We start from the raw sequence: 12882 nt of genomic DNA on the forward strand, positions 1-12882 counted from the left end.
CGTGCCGTTTGCGCTCTTCTTCCCCGTCCCTCGCTGCCCTGCTGCCCCCCAGACCCCCGTAGGGTACCTACTCTGCCGCGACCCGCTTGCCCCCCACCCCCTGGGGAGCCCTGCTGCCCCCAGGCCCCCACAAGGGCCCCAGGAGGGCCTGCACGCGGCCCTGCGAAGCCGTGCTGCTCCCCAGGCCCTCGCAGCGGCCCTAGAGCGCCTTCCATGGGGCCCTGCGAGGCCCGGGAGAGCCCCTGGGGCTCTCTGGAGGGGCCGCTTGGCCCCGCACGTGCCCCTGAGAGGGCTGTGAGAGGCCCTGGGGTTCTCTGCCAGGGCAGCAGGGCCCTGCCCGGGCCCCGGCCGCGTGCCGCAGCCGTGTCCAGCTATGCAATCGGCCTTGTCGCAGCCCGTTGCTTCTGCGCCTTCTGCTGACCAGAGCGGCAGTTCCTCTCCCAGGCACGCACGGGGCGCTGGGAGGGGCGGAGCGTGGGCCCCCCCGTCACGGAGGGACGCTAAAACTAGCTCAAACGAGGGACAAGCTCAAACCACGTTATTTCACCAAACGGCCAAAACCGCACGACAGAAACCAACGAGAAAGGGGGGCAAACCGAAATCAATCAACACTCCGCTAACTTTTAGCCCGTACCAGGTTCGAGGTGTCAGGCGGGGTGTTGTTACCACACGGCAATACACACACAAGAATGACGATCCAAAGCGCGCACTCGCGCTCACTCGCAAAGGGGGAACCCTCTCTCCTGGGCACCTCAGAAGAGGGGAGGAGGGCGGTGGCCGGGCTCGCGGGGCCGGTGAGGGGGAGCTGGGCTGCTGGGGCGGGCAGGCCAGCGGCGGCATCTGTGACAGGCTGTGGGTGCCTAGGGCTCGCCGGGCGGCAGCTGAGGGACGGGCGCCAGGAGAAGCTCCGGGTCATCTACGAGGGTGCGTGAGGGCAGTGGGGTGTCCGTGGGGGCTGGCAGGGAGGAGGAAAGACCCTGGGTAGGGAGCTCCAGAAGAGCGAATGGCTCCCCCGGGAGGGGCGGTGAGGGCTCACCCAAGGCTCTGTCCAGAAGAAGTCACTCCCCACGGGAGGTGAGGGCACTCAGCCCTGGGCAGTTTCCTCAGGAGGCGTCCCAGCCCGAGGGGAGAGGTCCCGAACACGGGCCCGCTGCGCCGGGAAGACCACGCTCAAAGGGGGTCTCCGGCGGCGCCCCGTTTGTACCCTGGCTCGGATCTGAGCTGTGCTCGTAGTTGGTCGTGATCTCCAGAGCTCTAGCTTCTCCGAGCCAAGGCGCCTCGCTGGCTGGGGACCCTGTCTGGCCACCAAGGGCCCCGCCTCTCCTGCTCCCCTGCCGAGGTGCGTCCGTGCCGGGGGGGGGGGGGGGGGGGGGGGTGTGGCACGCGGCAGAGCACAAAAGGCGCGAAAATGAGGCGCGAAACGCCCGTGCCCGCCACGTTAAAAGCCCCGGTCTTTAGCGGGGGGAGGGGGGGGAGCGTGCCTGTCACACGCCCACCGGTGGGGTAGCGGGCCGGGGCAGAGGCCCCCCACGCCAAATGGAGCCACAGTCAGCCGTGCGCGTGGCCCGCCGTGACAGCGGCCTCTCGATGTCGCCCGCCACCTCGCTGCCCGTTGTCCCCGGGATGGGGACCCCCAGGGGGAGGGTCTTGGGACCCTCAGGGGGACAGGGCCGGGACCCCGCAGGGTCAGACCACTGAAGGTGCATCTAGATGCCACGAGTGCTCCCGAGTTGCAGCTCAGAGAAAGCCAACTGTCCCCAAAACACCGTCTTCTCGAGAAGGTACGGCAAGCAGAGCTGGCGTCCGTCAACAGGCTAGCAATCGCCCACAATGCTTAAAGTGCAGGTGCAGGCCCAGCTGCTCTGCCACTATTCCCGGACCTTCTCATCCGCTTCCGATGCTCAGCTTTTCAATTATTTTTAAAATTACCGTCAAGCTCAGTTTTATCCGCGTTGAGGAACTGCTCCGTGCCAGCAGCTCGGGGCAACGTGCTTTCATTCCCTTCGTTGCTGTGTTTCGGCATTTCTGTTCAGAGTAGCGATACTCAAACGTGGTGAGCGCTCGGCAGGCGGTGCGCTCGTCGCTCCACCCCAGGGGCGTTACTGCCCGCACAGCTAGCCAACGTTCACGCGCATCTCTGCGGCGTACGGCGGCAGCGAGATGGTCAGAGGTCGTTAGCCCCGTTGCCTGTTTTCCCAGGTGCACGGCGCCTGGCTGGGATGGAGCTCCTTTTCTTCGTAACAGCTCCTCAGGCGCCGTGCTTCAGACTTGTGACCACACCAGCGCTGGTAACACACTGATGTTTCGGCTGCTGCTGAGCAGTGTTGGCACAGCCTCAAGGCCTCCTCTGTGCCTCGCTACGCCACCCCAGTGAAGGGGGGAGGGCTGCGTGGTGCGTGCGCGCAAGGTGTTGGGAGGGGACGCAAGCAGGCAGATGACCCCAGCTCCCCAGAGGGACAGTCCGTGCCACATCGCGCCGTGCTCAGCGAGAAAAAAGGCGGGGAGGGCGCGTCGGGAGGTTAGCCAGCTTTCGCTCGGCAACCGGTTGGGCATCGGTCTACCCAGGGGTGGCGGTAGGTGCTTGCCTCTCGCCTTCGCGTTCCTGGCTTTGTTTGGTTTTCTCTCTCTTCTTCCACTTCTCCTTTGCTTACGAAACGATTTTCGCCTTGACTCACCAGGCTGCTCGCTTTTCCTCTCCCTTGCCTCTTCCCCCAGCCCAAGCTGTGCGGAGCTTCGCAGCCCACCAGGGTTAACCCTCGGCACCAAGGTTGTCCTGCCTCCTTCCAGGCAATACCAGTAGTGAGCTACGCTCGCCTCCCCCGTTCAGTGTCTTTATTCTGCGATAGTCACGTAGGGAACGGCTGACTGAGAATGTCGGAGTCAGATTAACCAACGGTTCTCGTAACGGGTGACTCTATGCATCAGGAGGCCAGGAGCTGTTAATTGCCCGATGAAGAATAGAAGATGACAGCCCATGGGGAGGCGTCTCCAGGAATCACCTGGAGGATGGTTTTCTCCCATCTCCAGGGTGATGACGTTCACATCTCCAGGGAAGCAAAACACCGTTTGTCTTGCCCGAAAGGAATGGCCCCGCTCTCTCTCCCCAAAATGTCCTCCTCCCCCTTTTTTTATCCAGGAGAGACTTCACCCTTACCCTCGGACATGGAGGCCTTTCTCTGTATTCAGGAAAGATCCCGCCTCTCTGGGAGGATTCCAAAGGAGAGACAGTTGACAGAAATAAGGCGTTCCCCCAGCCTTTGGGTTTTTTGCCTGTTTGCTCGTGGCTCTAGGACGAGACGTCTGCCACGCAGAAAGGTAAAGGGCCTGGCAGGGGAACGGCCGGCCGCAGCAAAGGCGGACCTTCAATCCCAGCCTTAACACGGCAAGCCCTGCGCTTCCGTTCGCTTCCTTCGCCTGCCCCGGGCTGCTCCCCGCTGGGCCGGGGCGGGGGCCGGGGCCGGGGCCGGGGCCGGGGCCGTGTGGTGCCCGGAGCAGGGCGGCGCCGGGGCGGGGGCAGCGCCGGGGCCGGCGGCGCGGGGCTGCCGGGCCTGGCGGCGGGAAGGGCCGCCCGTCCCGGCAGGCCGGCCCCGCGGAGCACGCTGCGAGGCGTAGTCTCCCCGCGGCGGCGGGCCGGGCGGCCATCTTGTGCGTGGCGCGGGCCCGGCGGCGCGGCTCCCACGACAGACCCCGGCGGCCGTAGGGGGCGGCGGCCTTCCCGAGGGGACCGGGCGCTGCTCTGCTTCCCGTCTCGGCCGGGCCGGGCCGGGCCGGGGCCGTCCCCGTCGGCAGCGAGATGGCCGCGGAGACCCTCCCGCCGCGGCGGCGCCCGCTCCGCCGCGACCTCCCTCCCGTCATGCGCGCCGCGTCCCCGCCCGCCCGCTGCGCGGTCATTGGCCCCTCGGGCGCCCCGGCCGGAAGCGGGCGCCGCGGCAGGGAGATTTGAACGGCAACGGCCGCGCCGGGAGGCGGCTGCCCAGGCGGTGAGCGCTGCCCTCCGCTGCCCGTCGCCGTCGGAGGCCGGGCGGCCTCTCGCCGGTCCCCCGGCGGCAGGGCCCCGGGGAGGCCGGGGGCGCGCTTGGCGCCTCTCGCCGGGCAGCGCGGGCGGGCCCGGCCCTGGCGGCGGGCGCCGGAGGGGTCCGCGGCGGAGCTGGGCTGCGGGCAGCGTGGGAGCAGCGCTCAGAGCCGCCTCTTCCCTGGGCTGCCGCCTCGGCGCAGCCCGCGGAAGGAGGAGCCCGCTGCGGCGTCCTCTGGGGCCTCGGTCGTCGCCCTGCGGAGGGAACCGGCGCGGGGGCCTTATCGCTGCTGCTGCAGCGCAGCCGCCCGCTCTCGCTGCCAAGCGCCAGCGAGGAGCCCCCGAAAGGCGCCCGCGCTTTGTGGCCTTGCCTGCGGGCGGCCAGGCTTACTCGTCTCTCAACTCGCCGCTCGGTGTGCGGCACTCGGTCGTGAAAGCGGGTCGCCCGCCGCCCCGGCCCCCCGAGCTGCAGCAAATGTGCTTTCCGCTTCTACGGGTCTGCCCGGAGTGGAAAAGCGGGAGCACCGGCTGGGCTTTCTCCTTGCAGGTGCGGAGAAGAACTGCAAGATCCCTCTTCCTCTCAGAATGGCTGTAGGCGACTACGAGGAAGTTCGCAAGTACTATGAGCTCACCGAAACCATTGGAACAGGTAGGCCTCATCTGGGCGTGCAGAGAGACGTGCGCGATCTGTCGAGCCGCTTTAGCGTTTCTCTGCGTGTAGGCCAGCTGTTACTGCAGAATCTAGAGGTCGCGTTTCAAGTCTGCGTTTGGGGGGGCAGAACTCTGAAAACGAAACTGCAAGTTGGTAGCAGTGACCGCTTCTTCCTCGAACGAGGACAGAGGACGCTGCGCGCCGTGCACGCTACGTGGTCCAGGGTGGCTGAGAGCTTATAGGCGAGAAAGCACGTCACCGCGCTGAGCTTTAAACGTCTCTTTCCAATTCTAGGTGGGTTTGCGAAGGTAAAACGTGCGCGACATCTCCTCGCTGGTGAAAAAGTTGCGATAAAAATCATGGACAAACTTGCTCTAGGGGTAAGCCAAAAGATACTTAAAAGTTCGTAGCGTCTTCTGCTGTTCTTGTGGAGTTCTCGAGAAGCCGGGGTGTGGCACGTCGAAATGCTGCCTGCTTGTCCTGTTGGCTATTGACGGATGCTGTAGGCTTGAAGGAATTTTAACAGAGGACCCTCAGTCTTGCGCCCTCTCGTGAAGGGGGCAACGTTCTCTGGCTGTAAAGTTGAGGCAGTTAAAGATTACTGCAGTAGTTCAAACAGAATGCCGATGAGAATACCAGCTATTTTACATCCGCCCCTGTGGCGTTGCTGATCAAGGTGCCAGAATTGTAGGGGAGTAACGGCAGAGCCGTGGCCGGATTGGATTTGAGCAGTCGAATTGCATGCTGTCGTATACCTGCTGTGAAACGTTGTGTTGCGCGGTAGTCTGATGCTTACTGTGATGTACAGGCAGTCCAAGCCGTCGGCAGCTTCACAGTTCTTGCTGTTGTGGTCTCTTAGGATGACTTGCCTCGTGTTAAAATAGAAATTGATGCCATGAAGAACTTACGTCACCAGCATATTTGCCAGTTGTACCACGTGATAGAGACATCCAAGAAAATATTCATGGTCTTAGAGGTAAGAAGCGGTGCTTCTGCCACGGCGAAGGTTCCTGGTTTTGACTGTAGCGGTCGATGATAGCAGAGCTCAAAGGCAACGATTCTTAAAAAGTTATCTCAATGACGAGCGTGTTCAAGACGCTCTAGTTTAAAAATGAAGCTGGTAGTATGTCCTGTCTTCTTGTAAAAGCCGCTCTTCAGTGTTTACAGTAAGTGAAATCGCTTCAACTCCTACCTCGCGCTTCAGTTCTTTTAAAATAGCATCAGCAGGATACGCGGGACCCCAGAACTCCCGCGTGGTTGTCGCCTCCTGGGCAATCCGTATCGCCTGTGACGGTAGCGTGACGTATCCGTTGCAACGCATCAGGCACGAGTCAGACTTGTCAGCTTGTTTGGTCTGCCGCAGTGCTGGCTAGGGCGCGCGGGGGGGCACTCGGGCGCTACTGTGGTAAAGCAGAGGGAATGGAAGAGTGTCCTCTCGTTGCTGTGCAGCGCGCTCGTCGTCGTTTAGATTTCATTACTGTATTCTAAATGCATTCTCTTTTTCCTGTCTTCATGCAGTACTGTCCCGGAGGAGAGCTGTTTGATTACATAATTGCGAAGGACCGCCTTTCAGAAGAGGAAGCTCGTGTGTTTTTTCGGCAGATTGTTTCAGCAATTGCTTACGTTCACAGTCAGGGATATGCCCACAGGGATCTCAAACCGGTAAGCCTGAGCAGTAGTCAGACTCGCATAAGTAGTAGCGAACACCCGCTTTTACTTCTCCATTACGAGCCGCAGTAGGTTATGCCTTCGCCGTTGTAGCTCTTGATCGAACGTCTTCTGAAAGAGCATTATTTCTACTCGCCGCTGTGTTCCTCAGCTGAGCTGGATGTGGCTATATCTGAGGAAGGAGCTTGCTCTGAAAGAGAAAGCAGAACAACACGCTCCAGCTGGGAGCGGAGCAGAGACCTGGATCTGACTCTGCATGTTGCTTAGGCGTTTTTGTTCTCCCCTTTATTCCAGCTGGTGCCTGGAGAGAGCCTTTATGGTGCCACTCTGTTGTGCAAACCGTTCTGTTTCCGTGCCCAGAGGGAAAAGCGACACTGATAGTTTAAGCAAGCGGTGGCTAGGCAGAGGGTGTAGGGGGAGACGCAATGCTACTGGACCCATCCTGTGGCTTTGCTCTCATTGCAGAGTTTAAGCATAGGTTTAGGGAATGGAAGACCGGAGTCCCTTTCTCCTTGAAGGGGTTGGAACTTTGCATTTTTAGAGATGCCGACACCTCCGAGAGAAGCGAACTCTTAGTGCGCGAGCGTCTTCCTAGACAGCTCATGAAATCTTTGTCTCCAAAGAACTTCTCCCCAAACGAAGCGTTGTGTGTACCTTTTGGAAGGAGTCGGCTTGTAGCCGGAGAGCCGAGGGATTCGTGGGATCGTATGACAGCTTGGGTGGGAAGTGACTTCCAGAGGCTTCTGCTTGACCCTCCTGCTCAAAGCAGCGTCAGACCAAGCTTCCTGGGGCTTCCTCCACTCGCAGCTGCGACCGCTCCCAAGGACGAGGCAGCGCAATCTCTCTGGGCAACCTGCTCGGCTCCTCGCTGTCCTTACGAGGAGGAAGGCTTTTCCTTATTTCCAGTCTGAACGTCTCTTGATGCCTGTTGTCTGTCGCTATCCCACCGCGCGCTGCTGTGAAGAGACTAGCCCTGTCTTCCTGCCCTCCTTGTAGGTATTAAAAGGCTGCTCTGAGGTCTCCACCGAAGCTTTCTTGTCTAGAGGCTGAACGAATGGCTTTCCCTCAGCCTCTCCGCATTGAGCAAGCGCTCTAGCCCCCTGAGCAGACCGGTGGCCATCCGCTGAGCTTCCTTCAGTTTGATGTCTTTCCTGTGCTGAGGGGGGCAGAAACTAGACGCGCTATTCTAGCTGCTCTGAACAGAGGACTAGAGTCACTTCCCCCAGTCCGCTACCTGTGCTCCTTTTAATACAGTCCATGATATTGCTGGCCGCCTTTTCTGCCAGAGCAGCCTGCGGCCTCATGTGCAGCTTGCTGTCTATCGAGGCCCTGCCGCTCCCCGGCCCTTCCCAGCAGATGGGACCTAGCGTTCCCCATCTGGAATACGGGATATAGTCATTAGCGACCAATCGAGACCTCCAGAGGAGAGCTTCAGGTAAATTCTGGCTGCTAATGACCAGAAGAAATAAGGTGAAGGAAAACGTGGTTCCTTGGATACTTAGGTCCGTTCATTCATTCATCACCCCTTTCTCTTTTACCAGGAAAATCTGCTGATTGACGAGGAACATCACTTGAAGCTGATAGACTTTGGACTTTGTGCAAAGCCAAAGGTAAGAGTCTCAGTTGCTTTCCCAGAGCAGAGCTAAATCAGCTACTGCACGCACATAAAACAAGCACGTTTGACTTCAGAGTGCAATGCAGAGACTTGCCCGAAGACCCTGGATTCAAGCCGTTTGCACAGTTGTCATCCAGTCACTAGTTACTTGGTAGGGCCGTAACCGTGTGAGAGAGCGGTTAACTGCGTGTTACGACCAGCAAGAGCGTTGGATCGTTTTCTGCCCTTACGCTTCATCTTTTATCGTAATCTAAGGCAGAGGTCATCTTGCGTGTATAGCACCTGCGGTCACGTCTAAAGGCCTGTAATACAAAGCTTATCTTGGTGCGCATTTTTTCCTAAGAAGTTTCCATGGTGTATGTCTTTTTTTTTTTTTTTTTTTTTTCAAAAGATTGGTCTGGATGTGGAGATTGTGGGTGGAATCGAATCGTTTATTCCAGTTACGTTTACAAATCCTCTGCTTCCATATGCTTGTACGGAGTTGTTTCCGGAGTTTAAAATTGGTTTCTCTGAGGCCTTTCTATTTGTCAGCTTAGCACGCGAGGTGGGTGCTGTTAGGAAGCAATTTAATGGGAAGAAGGTCTTACTGATCCAAAGACAGTTACTTGTCCTCAGGTCACTCTACTTGACTCAAGTTAGAGCACCTTGCAGGCAATCAAGACCGTTAGACCAGTACCTTGGTGTCGTGAATGAGTGATTTAGAGCGCTTAAAAAGTCACCGTCAAAGGTATTAGCAAAAGTGGCTTTCACATTGTTTATAAAAGTGCGACTTAAGGAAGTTCGATGGCAAAGGTCACTCTATTAATTACTGCATGGAAGAAACGTACACAGGAAAATTGGGTTACACGCGAGTTAAAAGGATTTGCAGCGAGACTGAGGATACAAAGGGTAGGGAGGGCCCTCCTGTGGAGTCACAAGGTTCAGAGTAGACCCCGTTGCTTTCTAAACTCCTGATGGAGCTTAGGCGCAGCTAGGTCCAGTCTTAGTCTCAGACTTGGACAATGGTTTACGTCTAAGGGATTACGTATGCAAAATGTATCAATTCGGCACGCAATCAAAGTTCCCAGGGCAAAAGCAAAGTTAGCATGCTACAAGGCTATGCGCGGTATGGGTCGCTTACCAAAGGTCTGCTGTTGGTAACAGGTCTCTCTGCCGCGAGGAGCAGCCTTGAGAGGGGTCCCAGCTCAAGGGGAGATCGCCGCCATGCAGCCAGGCTGCCTAGCAGGGAGAGCTCAAAGGCGGCTCACTTAGGCCGCTTCTCTCATATTTAGGGATAAAGTGGTTGGCTCGTAGTCAGGTGACATGCGATAGGAAAGCTATGCATGAGGCTCCTTGGACCCAGAGCTTGCTTTGTTCCTTCGTAAATGAGTCTTGGAAAAGCCACCCGCTATTCACGCGTCAATCGCGTGATGGGCGTTCCAAGCTCCTATGCACCGATGCTCGCTGTGCCGCTCAGCTTCCTTGTGGGTTCTCAGGGAACGGATCGGGACGAGAGGAGTTCTTGGCCCGGCTACAGCTCAGGCCTTTACCTCCTTTGGAGCCTGTACCAAAATATCGCTAGTTTGGTTAAGAGGGCGAGTGCATCTGTCACGCTTGGTGATACAACGTCGTCTTATTCTGGTCTGCTCAGAACAAAGCCCAGGCAAAGTAATAGCACGGTTTTAGTAAGGAAGTCTTTTTAGTGGTTCTTCATGAAATTATTGCATTAAATACTGGTATAAATAACCAGCTCGCCTCATGCCCAGTAGCTCTTGGATGACTTCTTCCCACGTTCCACCTCTCTTCTCTTTGCAGTTGCAAAGGGAAGTATTCTTATCGGAGGAGGAGCTGTGGAGAAGACTGCTAGGATAACAGATCCAGGATAAGCGGATCAGGCCCAGCCAGCATGGGTTCAGGAAAGGCAGGTCCTGCTTGACCAACCTGATCTTCTACGACCAGGTGACCCGCCTAGTGGATGAGGGAAAGGCTGTGGATGTTAGCTGCCTGGACTTTAGTGAAGCCTTGGACGCTGTCTCCCACAGCATTCTCCTGGAGAAGCTGGCGGCTCATGGCTTAGGCAGGTGTACTCTTCGCTGGGTAAAAAACTGGCTGGATGGCCGAGCCCAGAGAGTGGTGGTGCACGGCGTTAAATCCGGTTGGCGGCCGGTCACAAGCGGTGTTGCCCCGGGCTCAGCTTTGGGGCCAGTCTTGGTTACTGGAGCCAGCAGTGTGCCCGGGTGGCCAAGAAACCCAACGGCATCCTGGCTTGTATCAGGAATAGCGAGGGCAGCGATCGTGCCCCTGTACTCAGCACTGGTGAGGCCGCACCTCGAATAGCGTGTTCAGTTTTGGGTCCCCGTTGCGTGAGGAGTTACTGTCGCGTTACAAATAGGAGTCTGAGGCGTGGCTGGGGGGGAACCCTCCCGTTGAGTCAGGAGGTTCAGACAGGACCCCCTTGCTTTCTAAACTCCTCCTCAGAGAGGAGTCTAGGTGCGGCTAGGTCCAGTCTTAGTCCCAGACCTGGTCAACGGTTTATTTTCTAAGGACTGTGTGTATAGCCACTTAGCGGAACCAGAGCCCTCTCAGGGCTTTCGCTAAGGCGACAGCATTAATTTGCGACGTTGTAAGTCCGGTCGCGTCCAGCGTACTGAACGTCACGATTACGGATTCACTAATAACGCGCTTACACCCCCGGTCTAGTCGTGTTGCACGAACTATCACGGCCACACCTAAAGAGTCCGGTCCTGTTCAGTGAGAACTACCACGGCTAGATCAATGGAGAGTGCAGTTTATTAGAGCCACAGACACACGGATTCTTTGGATTACCGGTGACAAATTCACTGTCTGCAAAGCACGTGCAAATACCAAGAATATGAGTAACGCTGCCGGCTACAAACGCGTTAAAAGATAATAAAGCGACTCTAGAGAGATTTCTAAGTTTCCCGGGGAGGCCCTAGGTATAACCAAGTGTTCGACTCTTACCCAAAGGCGTCCCGATGGGGAGGAAGAGAGGCTCAGCCGACGACTGATCCCGTCGACTGATCCCAAACGTCAAGGGTGGTACCCGATGGTGTCTTCCCCAACGTTCTCTTTCTCTTAAACCATTTTATACTATCTTTCACCGTTCGGGTGGAGCTTGAGTGACTCTAGTCACGCATACCTTTGTTTAGCATTGGTGTAAAGTTTTCTCGCTTCGCTTTTAAAGGTATAAGCTAGGAAAATTCAGAGCGCAAGCTCAGTGAGGGGTGGTCGCACCTTGGAGGCGGGTAGCTTTTGGGACGGAGGTGTGTTTTGGTATTATAATGATGTTATAATGAGCAAAGTTCACCAAAAGGGCAGCATTTGGTCAAAAACGTGGCAGGCTGTTGGCCCAGGGCGGTAAATATGCAGCTTATCGGTTCCGTGACACCTTTAAGTTCCCCTATAATCGCAGAGCCTGGCTGCGGCATCTCCACACCGCTCCACCCTCCGAGCAGTACCTCTTCGAGTCAGCACACCAGGTTCCCCTGGCGTTCCTGACATCGAAGGTTGCAGGCCTAGGGAACTTCCATGGAATGGATTCCTTGCATGTCAGCCGCATCCCACCTGGGAAGCTTCTTCAATGCTGTGCCTTACCTAGAAGTGTGACTGTAAGTTCTAATTTCTAAGTCACCTCAGCAATTATCCCACAGGTCCCTCACTACACGAGAGACACTGAGGTGCTGGAGCGTGTCCAGAGAAGGGCAATGAAGCTGGTGAAGGGTCTGGAGAACAAGTCTGATGAGGAGCGGCTGAGGGACCTGGGGTTGTTTAGTCTGGAGAAGCGGAGGCTGAGGGGAGACCTCATCGCTCTCCGCAACTGCCTGAAAGGAGGTTGTAGTGAGGTGGGGGTCGGTCTCTTCTCCCAAGTAACGGGCGAGAGGACGAGAGGAAATGGCCTCAGGTTGCACCAGGAGAGGTTTAGTTTGGATGTTAGGAAAAAATTCCTCACCGAAAGGGTTGTCAAGCATTGGAACAGGCTGCCCAGAGAGGTGGTGGAGTCACCGTCCCTGGAGGAGTTCAAAAAACGTGTAGACGTGGCACTGCGGGACATGGTTTAGTAGGCATGGAGGTGTTGGGTTGACGGCTGGACTAGACGACCTTAGAGGTCTTTTCCAACCTTAATGATTCTATGGTTCTCTGTTGCCCGAAGCTCCGTCCTCTCCCCCTGCTAAGTCTAGTTTAAGGCTCTCCTTGTCAGCCTGGCCAGCTTGCTGGCGAAGACCCTCTTGCCCCACTTGGTCAGGCCAATCCCATCAGCTCCCAACAGACCCAGCTTCTCAAAGGCAGATCCCCATAGAAGCCAAAACCGTGAGCATGGCATCAGGCACGCAGGCAGGCATTCACCTTTTCAGTTCATCTCCTCCTTCCTAAACCCCTTCCTTTGACTGGGAGGATGGATGAAAACACCACCGGTGCTCCAGATGATTTTCACATTGCTCCAAGGGACAGAGAGTCGTCTTTTGTTCTAAGTTGCCGTGCCTCGTCACAGTATCGTTGGACCCTACGTGGAACAGTAGGAGCGGATGATAATCCGTAGGCTTCACCAGGCTCGGCAGCCTCTCGCTAACATCGCGAACGCAACCTCCTGGTAGGCAGCAAACCCCTCTAGAGAAATTGTCTGGATGGCAAATGGGTGCTTGGGTGCCTCTCAGTAAGGAATCTCCAGTGACTAATACTTTATGTGCTTTTCTGGTGGCACTGGGTCTAATGCGGGTGGGTGGTTGGATCAGCTTTGCACGCTGGGCTTCTCCTGGATCCGGTCTGCTACTCGTGTGCTCTTCATTCCCCACGCCAAGAGCATCGTATCTATTACGCAGGGGCACTTTAGGGGGAGGGGGCAGGTTCTTCCTTCTGCCCGCAGCAGGGACAAGGGTCCAGCCTCCTTCGTCTCGTGAGTGACTTGGTTGAGGCAGCTCGAGGCCGAACGCAGGCTAA

The 12882-nt window shown here is 57.2% G+C and overlaps 1 protein-coding gene across 1 annotated transcript; it reads left to right on the forward strand.

Annotated features, from left to right (window-relative positions):
• Positions 1-3853: 3853 nt before the first annotated feature.
• On the forward strand, positions 3854-9798 carry LOC142402822 (uncharacterized). The gene is made up of 7 exons (XM_075488646.1): positions 3854-3917; positions 3978-4661; positions 4959-5044; positions 5524-5640; positions 6183-6326; positions 7874-7942; positions 9742-9798. Exons 1-7 carry the CDS (start codon positions 3854-3856, stop codon positions 9796-9798), a joined length of 1221 nt encoding a protein of 406 aa, XP_075344761.1.
• Positions 9799-12882: the final 3084 nt, after the last annotated feature.

The sequence above is a fragment of the Mycteria americana genome, chromosome Z, assembly GCF_035582795.1.
Source record: "Mycteria americana isolate JAX WOST 10 ecotype Jacksonville Zoo and Gardens chromosome Z, USCA_MyAme_1.0, whole genome shotgun sequence".
NCBI lineage: Eukaryota > Metazoa > Chordata > Aves > Ciconiiformes > Ciconiidae > Mycteria > Mycteria americana.

Bases quoted from the DNA above. Each gene is read 5' to 3' on its own strand.
- LOC142402822 (XM_075488646.1), top strand. From the start codon at position 3,854: ATGCGCGCCGCGTCCCCGCCCGCCCGCTGCGCGGTCATTGGCCCCTCG. The intron at 5,045-5,523 runs GTAAGCCAAAAG...GTGGTCTCTTAG, and splicing joins TGGACAAACTTGCTCTAGGG to GATGACTTGCCTCGTGTTAA. The intron at 6,327-7,873 runs GTAAGCCTGAGC...CTCTTTTACCAG, and splicing joins CCCACAGGGATCTCAAACCG to GAAAATCTGCTGATTGACGA.